Below are 18,091 nucleotides of genomic sequence, written 5' to 3'. Positions count from 1 at the left end.
GTGATTCTTCTATAAAAGCGTTTCTTCCCATCCAACTTATTCACTCAATGTCACCATCCTCTGACCCCATCAAAACATCTTATGTTATTCTCTTTACTTCTCCTGTCTATCTAAATGTTACCCATTCTTCACATTCCAGCTCAGATCCCACATCCTACATGAAACATTCCTGAACCATCCCAGCTCAAAGTAACTCTTTGGAAATCGTTTGCCTGTATGCTTCACTAGGCATTTAATCATTCTCTTTTTAAATGTTTTCTATTTTTTAGAATTGATATTTATACTTTGTTAGATAATTTAACTTTAAACATACTTATATCCTCTCTATCTGGATTATAACTTCTTTTTTAAAAATTTAAATTTATTTATTTTAGTTAGAGGCTAACTACTTTACAATATTGTATTGGTTTTGCCATACATCAACATGAATCTGCCACGGGTGTACACGTGTTCCCAATCCTGAACCTGCCCCCCCCCACCTCCCTCCCCATACCATCCCTCTGGGTCATCCCAGTGCACCAGCCCCAAGCATCCTGTATCATACATCGAACCTGGACTGGCGATTCATTTCTTATATGATATTATACATGTTTCAATGCCATTCTCCCAAATCATCCGTCCCCTTCCTCTCCCACAGAGTCCAAAAGACTGTTCTTTACATCTGTGTCTCTTTTGCTGTCTCGCATACAGGGTTATCGTTACCATCTTTCTAAATTCCATATATATGCGTTAGTATACTGTATTGGTGTTTTTCTAAAAATATGGAACGCTTCACGAATTTGTGTGTCATCCTTGCGCAGGGGCCATGCTAATCTTCTCTGTATCGTTCCAGTTTTAGTATATGTGCTGCTGAAGTGAGCACTGGATTATAACTTCCTGAAGACATGAACTATTTCTTATCCAACTTTGTATCTCCTGTAGAACTTAACAAAATTCTTTCCACATGGACTTTTTCCTTCCTTAATTTATATGAATACCAGAGGTGAATATGGTCTTGACTCCTTATCCAGGAATTTGGGGAAGAGGAAGCAGAAGATGAGGGAAGAGGTAAGTCAGGCAATGACTTACAATTACTTCTTAGGCTATAATAATGTTGTGAGTGATTTATGCTTTACAGCTTTTTTGAGTTATAATTGATATGCAAAACTGCACATATTTGTTAAGTTTTGACATATGTATACATCCATGAAACCATTGCCCTAATCAAGATAATAAATATATCTATCTCCTCCCAAAAGTTTCCTTATGCCCCTTCATAGACTCTTTCATTCACTTCTACTTCAAGCCTTCAAGCAACTGATGATTTGTTTTCTGTCACTATGGTTTGAATTTCCTACAATTTTATATAAACAGAATCATTCAGTATGTACTCTTTTTGTCTGGTTTCTTTCACTCCACATAATGAGAGTCACCCATGTTGTTGAACAGATCAATAGCTCACTCTTATTCTTTTTATTGCTGAGTAGTATTCCATCGCATGAGCATACCACAATTTATTTGTCTATTGAGGTCATCTGAGTTGTTTAGTTGTTTCAAGTTTTTGGCTATTACAAGTTAAGCTGCTATGAACATTTATACAGGTCTTTTCATGTGGACACATGTTTTCATTCATCTTAGGTATTTACACCTAAGGTATTTACACTGCGTATTTACACCCAATAGTAGAATGCCTGGGCCTTAGGCTAGGTCTATATGTAACATTTTAAGGAATTACCAAAATGATTGCACCATTTTCATTCCCATCAGCAATGCAGGAGAATTGTGGTTGCTCCTTCTCCTCACCAATAGTTGCTTTAAAAAACAAACTCAGGCCATTGTAGTGAGTGGTAGCTCACTGTGGTTTCAATTAGCATTTTCCTAATGACTAATGAAGAACATCTTTTCACGAGCTCATTCATCATCTTCTTTGACAAAGCGTTTGTTCATATCTTTTGTCCATTTTTAAAACTGAGTTGTTTTATTACTGTTGTGTTTCAAGTTTCTCTGTAGATTCTGGACGCAATTTTTTATCATACACATGACTTGGAAATATTTTCTCATGGTCCCTGGCTTGCTTTTTAACTATGTCTATTCAAGTTGTAGGAGGTTTAAATATCGATAAAGTCCAGTTTATTACTATTCTCTTTTATGAGTTGTGCTTTTGGTATTGCAACTGAGAAATCTTTAACTCAGGGTCACAAAGATTTTCTTCTTCTGAAAGTTTTATAGCTTTAAGTTTTACCTAAATAGGTTTATGATAAATTTTTTTAGTTAATTTTTGCCTATGGTGTGAAGTACTGATTGAGGTTCATTTTTTCAAATAAAAACATTAAGTTTCTCCAGAATCATCTGTTGAAAAGATGATCCTTTCTCCACTGGATTGCCTTTGCAAGCATGTTGAAAATCAGTTAACCATATGTGTGTGGGTCTGTTTATGAACTCTATTCTGCTCCGATGGTTGTTGTGTCTATCTTTACACCAATATGTCACTGCATGATTTATATTCCTATAATGTTTTAGATAAAGTGCTTTCACCCATAGATAATAGGGTTGTGTTCATGATGTGGACTCTGGAGCCAAATTACTTATGGGCACATCCTGGCTCCAGCACTACTGGCTATATGGTGCCTGCGTGCTAAGTTGCTTCAGTCATGTCCAACTCTTTGTGACCCTATGGACTGTAGCTTACCAGTCTCTTTTGTCCATGGGATTCTCCAGGCAAGAATGCTGGAGTAAGTTGCCGTGCCCTCTGCAGGGGGTCTTTCTTCAGGGATCAAACCCACATCTCCTGCAGCTCCTGGATTGCAGACAGATTCTTTACTGCTGAGCCAACAGGCAAGCCCACTGGCTATATTATTTTGAAAAGTGAAAATCACTCAGTCGTGTCTGACTCTGCAACCGCATGGACTATACAGTCCATGGAATTCTCCAGGCCAGAATACTGGAGTGGGTAGCCTTTCCCTTATCCAGATATTACTTTAGGCAAATTCTTTAATATCTCTGTGCCTCAGTTTACTCATCTATAAGTGGGGATGATGACAGTATCCACTCATCAGATTGCTGTGATCATTGTGTTGGTCCAAAAAAGGTAGATAGAGCAACATTCAATGAAAGTTTTCTCTTATATAACTTCCTGTATAAAACAAAAATAGGAGCTAGTTAGGTATTATTGTTCCTTTTTAAATTTTTTTTAATTTTTAATTTTTTTTATTGTTCCTTTTAACAGATAAAGAACTTAAGATGAAAAGAGGTATTATCAGTATTGGCCATGCCACACAGAAAAAACTACACTTAAGTCTTCTGATACAGAACCTAGCGTCTTTTCTACTCCATCTCTGAGACTATAATGGAGGCCTCAGTCTTTCTATAACCTCATCTCTGAAGTCATGTTCTGTCACTTCTGCTGTATTCACTACTCTAGAAGCTAGTCTTTAAATCTGGCTCACACTCAAGGACAGGGAATTATCTAAAGTATAACGCCAGTAGGTGGGGACCACAGGAGCCAGCTGAGAGGCCACTGATGACTGGCCCCTTCCCCTTTCTAGGATTCTCACAAGTCTGATAGGTGGGGTTGTGCTCAGAGGATTTTGAACTGTGGAATGAGAGGTCAGAGCATTCCCGAGCCAATGACCTAGGAGGAGACTTTGCTTTCTCCTCCTGAAAAGAAAATCTTAGCTCCTTCGTTCACTGCTGCACATTGGCCACACCTTTTAATTAAGGAAGTACAGTTTCGGACTACACCCATGGAAATAAAAGAGGTATCCAGGTTGGGCCGAGCAATTTTCTTCTGCCCTCAGATGACAGTAGAAACATGTTCACGTAAGAGATTTCTTGGAGGAAATGCCTATCAAGGACAGACCTATGAAGGAGGGAACCAGAGAAGGTGGGAGAGCTTTCAGATTGCATTACAGTACATCTGTGCAAGGTGGGGGAGAGGAGGTGGGGACAGAGAGCGTTGTGCTGCAGTGCAATTCCAAGAAAGGACGTGCCAGCTCACTGGGAAGTCCTTGAGCCCGCGTCATCCATCAGAGGAGTCCTGGGGGTAATAGAACTGAGCCTGGAATGGTACCCTCACTGTGCTCAGTCCTTGGCTGGGAGCAGTCTGAGGGATGTGTGGTCTTAGCACGAGTGGAGCAGGGGGTCCCAGGGGCCAGCAGCTAGGGATCTGAGCCGCATCTTTTCACATCTGTCATGCATATGCCATAGGGTCGGATTCGTGTGGCCATGAGGTGAGCACAGGTGCTAAAGGAGCACAAAGGCATCTAATCCAGACTTTCAGGATGAGGGCAAAACTTTCTGCAGTGCTTCCCTGGTGGCTCAGACTGTAAAGCATTTGCCTGCAATGTGGGAGGCCTGAGTTCAATCCCTGGGTTGGAAGACCCCCTGGAGAAGGAAATGGCAACCCACTCCAGTACCTTTGCCTGGAAAATCCCATGGACGGAGGAGCCTCGTAGGCTACAGTCCATGGAGTAGCAAAGAGTCGGACACGACTGAGTGACTTCACTTTCCTTTCCTTTTCTGCAGTGCAGTGGTCAAAACTGACACAGGAGCAGAGAAGATGAATTAGCGAAACCACACATGCTGCTAATGCAGGTGCATACTGGTACCACCGCTTGGGAAAACCACTGGCGGTATGTAGGAAGCTGAAGTAGTTGCATGGCCTGGGTGGTAGCGCTCTACTCCTGGGGATGGCAATTAGAGGAAATTTTTGCCCATGCACATGGATGCTCTGGTCTGTGTGTACAAAAATGTGCCCAGCAGTATCACTGGTACTCAGCACCCACAAAGGAAACAGTCCATGTCCATCAGCAGAACAGAAGACTTGTGGTCCAATCGAATAGTATCAGCAAGGAAAGGAAGTGAATTTATGGCTACACTCAATAACTTGGATCACGAACACAATGTTGGGGGGTGGAAATCAAGTCACGAATGCAACATTTTAAAAGGACGCAGAAATAAGATACTGCTTAGGGAATATATGCATAGATGGTAAGACCATAAAGAAACACAAGGAGGGACTTCCCTAGTGGTCCAGTGATTAAGAATCTGTCTTGCAGTGCTGGGCACCTGGGTTTGATCCCTGGTCCGGTAACCAAGATCCCACATGCCTCAAAGTAACTAAGCCTGAGCCCTGTAACTAAGATCTGTGGTAATAAAATAAATAAATATCAAAAACAAAAAACAAAAAAAAGAAAAGAAAAGCAGGGAAAGTGGGGGCAAGTTGGGGCTGTTTCTGGAGAGGCACAGAAGAGGATTCTGGGATGGGGGAATCCAGGATGCTTGTCTTGAATAATTTTTCCCTAAATTCTTCATATGTGCTTCATGCAATCTCTGTCTGTATAACTCATAGTTTTTTCTTTTTTTTCAAAAAGGAAGGAGGATAGGAGTAGGCTACGTGGAGGAAGTGGAGTGTGTTCCAAGCAGAGGGCAAAGGACAGGAGGGGAGGTGCGTGCAGGGGTTAGGGACTTGCAAATCCAGTGGGGTGACGAGGTGAGGAGTGGCAGGTGACGGAGGTTCACGGAGGACCCCGCACAAGGAGGAGTTTGAACCGGAGGGCAATAGGGAGCCACTGCAGTATTTAAGCTGTGGAGAAACGGAATGAGATCTATTTCCAGAAAGATCCTTCGGCCCTGGCATGAGGATGTGCCTCAGAGATCCAGGTGAGTGGGGATGAGCTGGGGAAGGGAGGAGGGTGCCTGGTCCTCGCTGTAGTCAGGGGCTGGTCTTCTTCACCATCAGGCCAACTGCTCTGCTCTGCTGCATCCAGAGACTTGTCATTTCTTAATCACAGAATCATTTGTAATTGGAGGAGAGTCCCTACCTGGCTACTCTCCAACATCAATCAGGAATATTACTGATGGAGGTGAACTGTAATTCTGGGTCCCAAGGGCCCTCTCATTTACATGCTGGACATTTTGGTGGAGAGGGGTAAAGAAAAACAAGTGAAAGGATTTGTAAGTAACTAATTATCCCAAAAGTTCACCCTTTGTAGGAATCATTTAATAATAGCGCTGTATGTAACGATTCTTTATTGCTAAAAAGACTTGTTCCATCCGCAATAATATTATAGATGAGTGTTTAGTTAACATGGGGAATTTTTTTTTAGTGATTACATATTTGATTTTAAGGTCAGTTGTGGACTTCTTTATTCAATGTTCTCCTAAGACCTCAGTAAACCTAGGCTGAAAGTTCAAGCTGATGTAATGTGGGAGGAACCACCCAATGGCTCCCAATTATCCTGTAATCTTAATTGCATGTGAGGAAAATTATTTTCCTTCTGGCAGCATAAATAGTTGCTATTGTTGCCATTGTATTTATTTTTTAAAATATGGCCAATTTGATGAAATTAACAATATTTCTTTATTATAATCTATCTGCCCATGTCCATTTTCCTATCTTAAAAATGTTGTCTTATCTTGGGTTTGTTCAAATCAGGATTCAGGAAAGTTCCACAGGTTGTATTTTGTTGGCATGTTTCTTATGTGTCTTTTTATCTGTAACAGCGGTCAGCAAACATTCTGTTAAAGGTTAGATACTTAATATTCTAGGCTTTGTGGCCTGTAAAATTGTTGAGAACTAAACTTTGCAGTTATAGCATGAAAGCAGCCCCTTGAAAATGTGTGAAAAAGTCACCTAGCTGTATTCTTGTAATAAAACCTTATTTACACAGACAGCAGAACAGATTTGGCCCACTGCTTAGGGTTTGCAAACCAACCCCTGGTTTACAGTTCTGTAAGGAAAGAGGTTGGGCTTCCCAGGTGGAGCTAGAGGTAAAGAACCCACCTGCCAATGCAGGAGACATAAGAGACAGCAGAGTTTGATCCCTGAGTTGGGAAGATCCCCTGGAGGAGAGCAAGGCAACCTACTCCAGTATTCTTGCCTGGAGAATCCCATGGACAGTGGAGCCTGATGGGCTATGGTCCATAGGGTCGCAAAGAGTTGGACATGACTAAAAAGACAGCACAGTGCAGCAGCACAAGGAAGGAGGTTTACCTGTAGAAGCTAATAATATGCTACGATTTTATAAGGCTCAGACGGTAAAGAATCTGCCTGCAATGCGGGAGACCTGGGTTGGATCCTTGGGTCGGAAAGTTTCCCTGGAGGAGGGCACGGCAACCCACTCCAGTATTTGGTAGCTCAGCCGGTAAAGAATCTGCCTGCAATGCAGGAGACCCTGGTTCAATCCCTCGGTCAGGAAGATCCCCTGGAGAAGGGATAGTCTACCTAGTCCAGTATTCTTGGGCTTCCCTGGTGGCTTGGGTGGTAAAGAATCTGCCTGCAACGCAGGAGACCTGGGTTCATCCGTGGGTTGGGAAGATCCCCTGGAGAAGGGAATGTCTACCCATCCCAGTATTCTGGCCTGGAGAATCCCACGGACAGAGGAGCTGGCAGGCTACAGTCCATGGGGTCCTAAAGAGTTGGACACAACTGAGCAGTTTTCACTTTCAAAGAAAATAACTTCAAGCATTATAAAGTTAATGAATTTCTTTTGGAGACTCTCAAAAAATATGGGCAATCTGAAAAAATAGATACTATCTAATAGGAAAACATTCTATCTAGATTTGATACATTCTAAAGTACAGAATCTTCCTCATAGCAGCTTTTGAGGAAGCTGGCTACTTACTAAATACCTTCTCCAGTAAAAATAATCATTTACCTTCTGAATATCTTCTCTGTTGGAATCCCCTCTGCCTCCTACACCCTCTCAGCTGGCTGTCCTCTTCTTCCTTTATACAAGGATGGTCAACAAAGTTCAGAACAAGGGCATAGATCTGTTTTGCCAAGGCAAACTTGACCTTGCGTCAGCAGGGGGCTGCATAGCTATTACTTATAATCTAGTGCCTATGTGCTTTGCTTTTTTTACTAAATGTCTCTTCAGTCCTGTCTGATGATAATGGGGACATTCTCGCCAGTGTCCATCAACAGAGCCCAAGTAACACAGGGGGCGATGCTCCTCCCAGAGGGCTAGACTTTGAGATGGTGCTTATATGTTGACTTTCTTACCACGGGAAGTGCTGACCCATGGTGTCACAACATCCACCTTTCGACATCCCTCGGGTGGCCAGGTCATTTTGGGGGTGCTTCTTGAGCAGGCTTCAGGACTATCGTCTTCCTTCCTTTGGTTAAAGTTCTCTGAAAGGGGAGATTATTTTGAGCAGTAAAAGACATCACCTGGGCTCTACAGAAGATTATACACTTGCTATGAAGATTTATGAAGATAAAACAACCAGAGGAAAAAACACCAACATGCTGAGTTGTAATATAAGCGTGATGAATTAGGAGCTGAGGAAACATCACCCGGGAGTATGACCAAAACAAGGGGAAGCCTTTGAATGTTTTCGCTATTCTTGACCTTTGCCTTTCTAGCTGCCCCTCAAATATCCTGTCAGTCTCCCAATCTGACAGGTTCCATCCCTCACACTCCTGCCTTCAACCTCCACGAGCCCGGTTCACGGTGACCTCTGAGTGTGTTCCTGCTTACACAGGTGCACACTTGCACACCTGCTCCCTTTGAATCCATTTAGCCCCAATTACCTCCAGCTTAGAAACTCCCCCATGCTGAGCAGGCCTACCCTTGAATGACTGCCCCCCTAGTTTATTTTTCTGGGTGCTCTCACCTCACCCTGGAAGCCTGGCCCCTCCAAGACCTCTGCAGATGCTGTCTGATCCATCTGCAACCTTCTCCAGCTCATGGCCTTTGTTCATTTTACTATTATAAATCTAAAATCCTCCTATATGTGTTCTTTTGGACTTTGCACTTGTGGAGAAAGAACACAAAGCTGTTTAATACCTCCCACATTATTGACGTTTAACATTAAGAACACTTAAAGGCCTCCAATAGGCAGTTGAGGATATTTCACGATAAAGTTAGAAGAAAAGCTAACTGCTTCAGTAAGTGGAGATACAGGAAGTATTGTCTCTTTACAGTCATAAAATTAAAAAATACATTAAGTATTTGTTTCCTAAAAAAAAAAAAAGATACTGTGCTAAGGAGAATGTCTCCCACAAACATCCCATAATTTATGTGCAGGAGAGGGTGGGCAAAGGTGAAAATAAGAGAACATTCCATTTGCTGCTGCTTCTTAGTCGCTTCAGTCGTGTCCGGCTCTGTGTGACCCCATGGACTGCAGCCCACCAGGCTCCTCCGTCCATGGGATTTTCCAGGCAAGAGTACTGGAGTGGGGTGCCATTGCCTTCTCCGACATTTCATTTAGGCAAACTTTTGCTTCATCTTTTTATTTTTCTTTGTAAGTGAAGCCCAGAGTTGAGCTGCCCCTCTTCCAAAAAAATTAAAAAAAACAACCCTTATTTTTTCAAAATTAAAAAATAACTTGAAATTGGTGGATCAAAAGGGAGGAAAATGTTTAGGGAACTGCCTAATGCCTACCTAATAATGTATGTTGCCCACAGGGTTTCATTCCGCAAGGCACACAACCAATAGGACATGCAAGTTGATGGGGTGAGAGAGAGGTAAAGATTAGTCTAGATATTTCCGGGAGGCTTGCTGAGAAGACAGACAACCGCAGGCAAATCAACACGGCTGACAGGATCTAAACGTGGGGGCAAGGGTGTCGGGAGTGGGGGACAGGAAACATCACTGGTTCACGGGGCTTCCCGGGTACTTACACGGTAAAGAATCTGCCTGCAATGCAAGAGACTTGGGTTTGATCCCTAAGTCAGGAACATCCCCCTGGAGAAGGGAATGGCAACCCACTCCAGTATCCTTGCTGGGAGATTCCATGGACAGAGGAGCCTGGTGGGCTATGGTCCACGGGTCACAAAGAGTCGGACACGATTGAGTGACTAACACTTTTTTTTTTTTTTTTTCACTGGCTCACTGATAAAACATTTAGGAACAAGATACATTTGAAATGTTGTGACTTGGGTATGAGCCACTGTTTGAGGAACAAAGGTGGTACTGAGCAGCCAGGCAGAGATACAGGATTTTACAGGGCCACAGTCTGGCTCTGAGCAATTAGCGAAGAAAACAGCCCCAGGTCTCAGTGAGGAGGGATTTGGGAGACAGAGCTTGAATTGGCCAGAAATGGTGGCTCCCTTTTTCACCACGGAGAAGCTGATAGGCTGATGAGAGCCATGACTGACAGCTTTAAATATGACTTGGTGACACCATGGGATTTTTTTTCTCCATTGATTGGAAACATTCACATTTCTTCACTTTCTAAGGGCTGTAGTTAGAAACTCAGGTCTAGTTTTGAGGTATCTTTGAGAATTAATGATCTTGTGTGAACTCAAGGTCAAGTGTCCTTATACAGGAATATAAAATAAGAAGGCAGAGGTGATTACACTGGCCTAGGGCATGCACTGAAGTTCCTTTTTGGAAAAGGATCAGATTTTGACACCTGGGCTTCTCTTTGGCTGCACCAGGTGTTGGTTGTGGCACGTGGGGTCTTTAGCTGTGACGTGGGATCTAGCTTTGTGACAAGGGGTCGAACCTGCATCCCCTGCACTGAGAGGACGGAGTAGCCACTGACCACCAGGGAACTCTCTTGACTTCCCTTCTTATTTTTTCTTTTCTAATAATGTAATGTAGTGTGTGTGCTCAGTTGTATCTCACTCTTTGTGACTCTGCGGACTGTAGCCCACCAGGCTCCTCTGTCCATGGGACTCTCCAGACAAGAATACTGGAGTGGGTTGTCATTTCCTTCTCCAGGGGATCTTCCCAACCTAGGGATCAAACCTGAGTCTTTTACATCTCCTGCATTGGCAGGTGGATTCTTTACCACTGCACCACTTATTCCCTATCACAAAAACTTAGTTGAAAATGAATTACAATTTCTGGCTAATCGAATCTTAAACATATACCATATAAAACGTTTCAATCCAGTTCAGTTCAGTCGCTCAGTCGTGTCTGACTCTTTGTGACCCCATGAATTGCAGCACGCCAGGCCTCCCTGTCCATCACCAACTCCTGGAGTTCACCCAAACCCATGTCCATCGAGTCGGTGATGCCATCCAGCCATCTCATCCTCTGTCATCCCCTTCTCCTCCTGCCCCCAATCCCTTCCAGCATCAGAGTCTTTTCCAATGAGTCAACTCTTCGAATGAGGTGGCCAAAGTACTGGAGTTTCAGCTTTAGCATCAGTCCTTCCAATGAACACCCAAGGCTGATGTCTTTAGAATGGACTGGTTGGATCTCCTTGCAGTCCAAGGGGCTCTCAAGAGTCTTCTCCCACACCACAGTTCAAAAGCATCAATTCTTTGGCACTCAGCTTTCTTCACAGTCCAACTCTCATATCCATACATGACCACTGGGAAAATCATAGCCTTGACTAGATGGACCTTTGTTGGCAAAGTAATGTCTCTGCTTTTGAATATGCTATCTAGGTTGGTCATAACTTTCCTTCCGAGGAGTAAGCATATTTTAATTTCATGGCTGCAGTCACCATCTGCAGTGATTTTGGAGCCCAAAAAAATAAAGTCTGACACTGTTTCCACTGTTTCCCCATCTATTTCCCATGAAGTGATGGGACCGGATGCCATGATCTTCGTTTTCTGAATGTTGAGCTTTAAGCCAACTTTTTCACTCTCCTCTTTCACTTTCATCAGGAGGCTTTTTAGTTCCTCTTCACTTTCTGCCATAAGGGTGGTGTCATCTGCGTATCTGAGGTTATTGATACTTCTCCCGGCAATCTTGATTTCAGCTCGCACTTCTTCCAGTCCAGCGTTTCTCATGATGTACTCTGCATATAAGTTAAAAAAGCAGTGTGACAATATACAGCCTTGACGTACTTCTTTTCCTATTTGGAAGCAATCTGTTGTTCCATGTCCAGTTCTAACTGTTGCTTTCTGACCTGCATACAGCTTTCTCAAGAGGCAGGTCAGGTGGTCTGGGATTCCCATCTCTTTCAGAATTTTCCACAGTTTATTGTGATCCACACAATCAAAGGCTTTGGCATAGTCAATAAAGCAGAAGTAGATGTTTTTCTGGAACTCTCTTGCTTTTTCAATGATCCAGCGGATGTTGGCAATTTGATCTCTGGTTCCTCTGCCTTTTCTAAAACCAGCTTGAACATCTGGAAGTTCACGGTTCACGTATTGCTGAAGTCTGGCTTGGAGAATTTTGAGGAAATTCTAAATTACAGAAAAAAAAATTTTTTTTCTTGTCAAACTGAAACTTTGTGTTCTTTGACTAATACCTTCTGGTTCCTCACTTCTCGCAGCTCCTGCCAATCACTTCCCATGTATGCTTCTGTGTGTTTCACTACCTTAGATATTTCATGTAAGTGGCATCGTATAGCATTTGTCTTTCTGTGTCTGGATTATTTCACTTACATAATATCCTCCAGGTTCATCCATGGAGATCATTTTTGTACAGTTCTTCTGTGTATTCTTGCCATCTCTTCTTAATATCTTCTGCTTCTTTTAGGTCCATACCATTTCTGTCCTTTATTGAGCCCATCTTTGCAAACAAACAGCAAAGTTCCTCTTTTTCAAGGTTGAATAATATCCCATTTACCACATATTCTTTATCTACTCTTGGACTTTTTTTTAAAAAAGATTTATTTACTTATTTTATTTTTTGGCTGTGCTGGGTCTTTTTTGCTGCGATGGACTTTCTATAGTTGCGGTGAGCCAGGACTATTGTTTGTTGTGGTGCCTGGGCTTCTCACTATGGTGTCTTCTCTTGCTGGGGACCACAGGTTCCAGGCATTTGGGCTTCTGTAGTTCCAGAGTGGGCTCAGTAGCTGTGGTACCCAGGCTTAGTTGGTCTGCAGCATCTTCCTGGAGCCAGGATCGAACCCATACCTCCTTCATTGGGAGCTGGATTCTTAACCACTGGACCACCAGGGAAGCCCCATTCTTCGACATTTTATTTCCTGTCTTCACTGTTGTAATCATGCTACAACAAACATGAGTGAGATATCTCTTTAACACTTTGATTTTAATTCTTTTAGATATAGAATCAGAAGAAGGATTCCAGGTCATATGGTACTTCTATTTTTTTTTTTTTTTTTTTTTTTGCAGATCATCCACACTATTTTCCATAGTGGCTGCACCAATTTACATTCTCACCAATAGTGTATAGGGTTCTCTTTTCTCCAGGCTCTTGCCATAACTGTGTTCTCTTGGCTTTTTGGTAACAGTCCTTTCAGCAGGTGTGAGGTAACATCTCATTGCGGCTTTGATTTGCATTTCCCAGATGGTAATCCCAAGGATCTTCCCAGACCAGGGATCAAACCTAGGTTCCCTGCATTGGCAGGTAGATTCTTAACCATGGGGCCACCATGGAAGTCCCCAAGAAATTGTTACCAAAGCCAATGTTAAGAAGCTTCTTCCATGTTTTCTTCTAGGAGCTTTATGGTTTCAAGTCTTCAATTCAGTCACTCAGTCATGTCTGACTCTTTGTGACCCCATGAATAGCAGCACACCAGGCCTCCCTGTCCATCACCAATTCCTGGAGTTCACCCAAACCCATGTCCATCGAGTCGGTGATGCCATCCAGCCATCTCATCCTCTGTCGTCCCCTTCTCCTCCTGCCCCCAATCCCTCCCAGCATCAGTCTTTTCCAATGAGTCAACTCTTCGCATGAGGTGGCCAAAGTACTGGATTTTCAGCTTTAGCATCATTCCTTTCAAAGAACACCCAGAACTGATCTCCTTTAGAATGGACTGGTTGGATCTCCTTGCAGTCCAAGGGACTCTCAAGAGTCTTCTCCAACACCACAGTTCAAATATATATATATATATATTTAATTTGTTTTGAGTTGATTTGTGTGGGTGGTATGAAGCTCCCCTCGTGGCTCAGTGGTAAAGAATCTGCCTGCAATGCACGAGCCACAGGAGATGTGGGTTCGATCCCTGGGTCAGGAAGATCCCCTGGAGGAGGAAATGTCAACCCACTCCAGTATTCTTGCCTGGAGAATCCCATAGACAGAGGAGTCTGGCGGGCTGCAGTCCATAGGGTCCCAAAGAATTGGATACAGCTGAATTGACTTAGCACCCAGCACATGTGTGGGTTGTATAAGTCCATTTTTATTCTTTTGCAAGTGGACATGCAGTTTTTCCAGCACAATATACTGAAGAAACTATCCTTTTCCCATTATCTATTCCTGGATCCCTGTTAAGGTCATTGGTTGACCTTATACTTGTGGGTTTATTTCGGGTCACTCTATTCTGTTCCACTGGTATATGTGTCTGTTTCTATGCTAGTACTATTTTGCTTACTATAACTTGGTAATACAGTTTGAAATCAGGAAGTACCATGCCTCCAGCTTTGTTCTTCGTGCTCAAAATTGCTTTGGCTTTTCAGGGGTTTTTTTTTGTTTTGTTTTTTAAATTCCATATGAATTTTAGGATTGGTTTTTCAAAATTCTCTAAAATTATTATTGAGATTTTGATAAGACTTGCATTGAATCTGTAGATTGCTTTGGGTAGTACTGGCATCTTAACAATATTAATTCTTCCAACTCATGAACATGGATCTCTTTCCATTTATTTGTGTCTGCTTTAATTTTTCTCATTAGTGTTCTGTAGTTTTCAGTACATCGACATTTCACCTTTTTTGGTTAAGCTTATTTCTAAGTATCAGAGCAATTATTAAAATTAATAAATGAATACTGCAGAAACATTTTGTAATTCTAAATGACTCTGTGTGTGTGTGTGTATTAGTCTCTCAGTTGTGTGTGACTCTTTGTGACTCCTTGGACTGTAGCCCACCGGGTTCCCCTGTCCATGGGATTTCCCAGGCAAGAATACTGGAGTGGGTAGCTATCCCCTTCTCCAGGACATCTTTCCAACTCAAGGACTGAACCTGGATTCCTTGCACTGCAGGCAGATTCTTTACCATCTGAGCTACCACGGGAAGCCCACTAACTGTCTACACATAGTACAAAATTCAAAAAGTCTTTTTTGGTGAATTAACACTTATAGTTATCATAGAAAGACACTCAATTTGCAGCAGCATTCTCTATGATTTTATTATTTTTTTTAAATGAATCCACCAGTATTCTGCTACTGTGCTTAAAAAATTTTTTGAAGGGTTGTAAAATGTATTAATGGGACTTTCCCAGTGGCTCAGCAGTAAAAGAATACGCCTGCAACGCAGGAGACACAGTAGTCTCAGGTTCGATCCTTGGGTGGGGAAGATCCCCTGGAGGAGAACATGGCAACCCACTCCAGTATTTCTTGCCTGGACAATCCCATGGACAGATGAGCCTGGCGAGCTACAGTCTATGAGGTTGCAAAGTGTCAGACACAGCGAAGCAACTGAGCACACAGCAGAAAATTTGCTAACAACCAAAAAAGAAGGAACAGTAAACAGCTACTGAATATATTTTCTTATTTACATGTTTCAACTGCAGTAAGCATGTTTTAACCAACATTTCAAGTAATCAAAGGAGTACAACTCTTTTTTCTCCTTCTCAGAAGAAACCGATGAGCCCTCAGGCAGTCAGTCACCAGATTGGGAGAGTTGGGGGTGCTGACTGTTGAAATATTATGCAATCAGGCTAATTTCCTTATGCTACTTTTCAGGTTAGAGGGAGGGGGGAGGAAACCAGATTCTCAAGCAACCCTGGGCATTAGGGGAAATTATGGCGACTCTAGAGGAAATGCTAAAAGTTGAAGTCAGCTCATGGTATTGCCCTGGTCTTTGGCTTGGCGTATCTTTTGGGGGTCCACATTTTCTCATTTAAACTTGGACATGTGGTTCACATCAAGAGGGACAGCTGAGGTAGGAACCATCCTGGGAAACCTGTACCTAACTCACTTCTGAAGGTTCAGAAATTTCTTACTTCCTTCTTTTTATTTATTTACACTATCCTACTCTCTTTAACCAAAGGCGAAATACACTAACCAGGTAATTTGTACTACTGCCTCCATGGTTTCTCCCTGAAAGGACAAGGTGATGGAGAGGTCAAAGAAAATGTCAAAATCCAGGTATCACAGAAGTGGTTGTATTCAAACCATCCTCACCTTTGGTGGTGGATGGGAGGTTGGGGATAAGAACCAATAAGGTGTCTGGATAAGATGGTAAATGGAGTCTCAATTTTGGTTTACACAGAGTACATGATAGACCTACTGCCAAACAGTATGAGCTCAGCCTCCATATAGTCAGTCTGGCTCCAAACTCGGTCCCTGTTCCTATCAGACCTGGGGCCGGTCTTGCGTGCCTGTTTCTAAATCCCTAAGGAGGGGTTACCATAATAGTTCTTGCCTCATAGAGCTGTTGGAGACTGATAAAGTGAAAGTGAAAAGTGAAAGTGAAGTCGCTCAGTCGTGCCCGACTCTTTGTGACCCCACGGATAGTAGCCTGCACCAATAAGACACATATAAAAGCCGCATTGTGGTGCCTGGCACATAGTAAGCGCTCAGTAAGCTTTCCTTATTATTAAAGCACTGAAATGTTGACAACATCTTGCCTATAGACCCTTTTAATGGGGCAAGCATGGGCAGGGGCGACAGTTGCAGGGGTATCAGGAGCGTAGCCTGAGAAAGATGCATTGAGTCCAACTCCTGCCTCAGTTGGTAGAGAATCCGCCTGCAATGCAGGAATCCGCCTGTGATGCAGGAGACCCCCGGTTCCCTTCCTGGTTTTATTCCTGGGTCTGGCAGATCCCCGGGGGAAGGAAATGGCAACCCACTCCAGTATCCTTGCCTGGAAAATCCCACGGACAGAGGAGCCTGGCGGGCTACAGTCCATGCGGTCACAAGAGTCGGACACGACTTAGCGACTAAACCACCACCACCACCACGTGCCAGGGCGAGCACAGCCAAGGCTGTTGGGCAGTGAGCTGTGTGCATGTTTGGGGGGTGGAGTGGCACTGCGTCCAGGGCACGCACGATCCCAGACGGTTACCAATGGCCTTCCAAGCTTTCAGCTTGGTTCTCTAAGTGAACGCCCAGTAAACATTCAAAGAATATCGGTTTGAGCCGGAGTATTAGCCTGTCCTTAGCAACAACACGTGGGTCAGGCTATGCGACACAACAACAAATGCCAGTGTGTGCCAGGCATCGTTCTCAGCGGCTTATGAGCATCAAGTCACTCGCAGGTTATCACGGCCCCTAGAAAGTAGGTGCCTTTCACATCCCCCTTTTATGCAGGAGCCGGCCCCAAGGTCAGGCAGCCCGCGAGGGATGGGGCGAATAGGGGAGTCCTCCCACCACTGCCGGCGCCGGGCGCCCACTTTTCCCGGCGAAGGGGTCCCGGGAAGCCGCCCCCGGGCAGCCACGCTGGAAAAGGAGAGCTTGTGGGCAAGGGCGCTTAGGGCAGCCCACCCTGGTAGCACCCCCTGCGGAGTCGGGGGTGGTGGTGTGTGGAGGGGGGCGCAAATCCAAGCCGTAGAACGTTCCAGAACCTGGGTGGGGCGGGGGGTGCGGGGAAGGAGAACCCCGTGTCCCGCAGACATTCCCGCGCGGAGAAGCGTGGCCGTGGACCAGGCCCCTCGCGCTCCGGAGTCGCGGAGTAGGGACGCGCGCGCGCGCGCGCGCACGGACCGCATCGCACCGCACCGCAGCGCACGCGCACACGGGGGGGCAGGATCGCCCGCCGCCCAGGACGCGACGGGAGGCCTGGAAAGTTCCAGCTGGTTCGAGAAGCGTACGTAGCCAGCGCAGGGTCGGAGGGAGGCTATCGGTGGCTGCCGGCGGCTGCCTGCGGCTTCCGGCCGGAGAGACCCGCGGCGCGTCTCCGCTCCGTCGCGCCGGCCCGGCCAGGGGGCTGGGGGCTGGGGCGGGGCGGGGAAGGGGCCCCAGTGGGGCCCGCGCGCCGCCGAGAACCGGGCTTTTCGATGGGGGCGCGGCGCGGCCGCCTTAAGGAGGGGGCGTGGCTGGCGCCCGTGTGGGGGGTGTGGCCCGCCGAGGGGGCGTGGCAGCTCCGTCTGCGCAGCTGCCAGCGCCTTTAAGCCCGGGCTCGCGCGGCCAGAGCGTGCTGTCGCCGCCCGGGAGCCTTCCGGCCCAGTCAGTGGAGCCCGTCAGCTTCTCTGCGCGGGTCAGCCCACCCCCTTCCCACCCCTCCGGTGTCCCGGGAGCTGGCTCGGTGCGGAAGCCGCGCGCCATCCATTCGGGCATGCCCCGCTACGAGCTGGCTTTGATCTTGAAAGCCATGCAGCGGGTAAGTGACCTTCCTACCGCCCCCCCCCCCCCACCATCT

The 18,091-nt window shown here is 44.9% G+C and overlaps 2 protein-coding genes and 1 non-coding gene across 3 annotated transcripts in view; 2 read left to right on the top strand and 1 right to left on the bottom strand.

Moving 5' to 3' along the window:
* Window positions 1–755: 755 nt before the first annotated feature.
* Window positions 756–862, bottom strand: LOC139185382 (U6 spliceosomal RNA). Its single transcript, XR_011569010.1, has one exon. It is a non-coding gene; the product is annotated as a U6 spliceosomal RNA (small nuclear RNA).
* Window positions 863–17,076: 16,214 nt separating this feature from the next.
* The window catches only part of MRPS6 (mitochondrial ribosomal protein S6), a 65,135-nt gene continuing 64,120 nt past the window's right edge, over window positions 17,077–18,091 (top strand). Inside the window, exons 1-2 of the mRNA XM_070797396.1 lie at window positions 17,077–17,539; window positions 17,757–18,052. Coding sequence (XP_070653497.1) covers window positions 17,077–17,539; window positions 17,757–18,052 — 759 coding nt within the window. The remainder of the gene's footprint in view (window positions 17,540–17,756; window positions 18,053–18,091) is intronic.
* Window positions 17,914–18,091, top strand: part of SLC5A3 (solute carrier family 5 member 3) — a 33,535-nt gene continuing 33,357 nt past the window's right edge. Inside the window, exon 1 of the mRNA XM_070783444.1 lies at window positions 17,914–18,052. The gene's annotated coding sequence lies outside the window, so the exon portion shown is untranslated. The remainder of the gene's footprint in view (window positions 18,053–18,091) is intronic.

The sequence above is a fragment of the Bos indicus genome, chromosome 1 (genome assembly GCF_029378745.1).
Source record: "Bos indicus isolate NIAB-ARS_2022 breed Sahiwal x Tharparkar chromosome 1, NIAB-ARS_B.indTharparkar_mat_pri_1.0, whole genome shotgun sequence".
Taxonomy (NCBI): Eukaryota; Metazoa; Chordata; class Mammalia; order Artiodactyla; family Bovidae; genus Bos; species Bos indicus.
The sequence above is the reverse complement of the archived record's forward strand: the minus strand, read 5'-3'. Positions and strand labels throughout refer to the sequence as shown.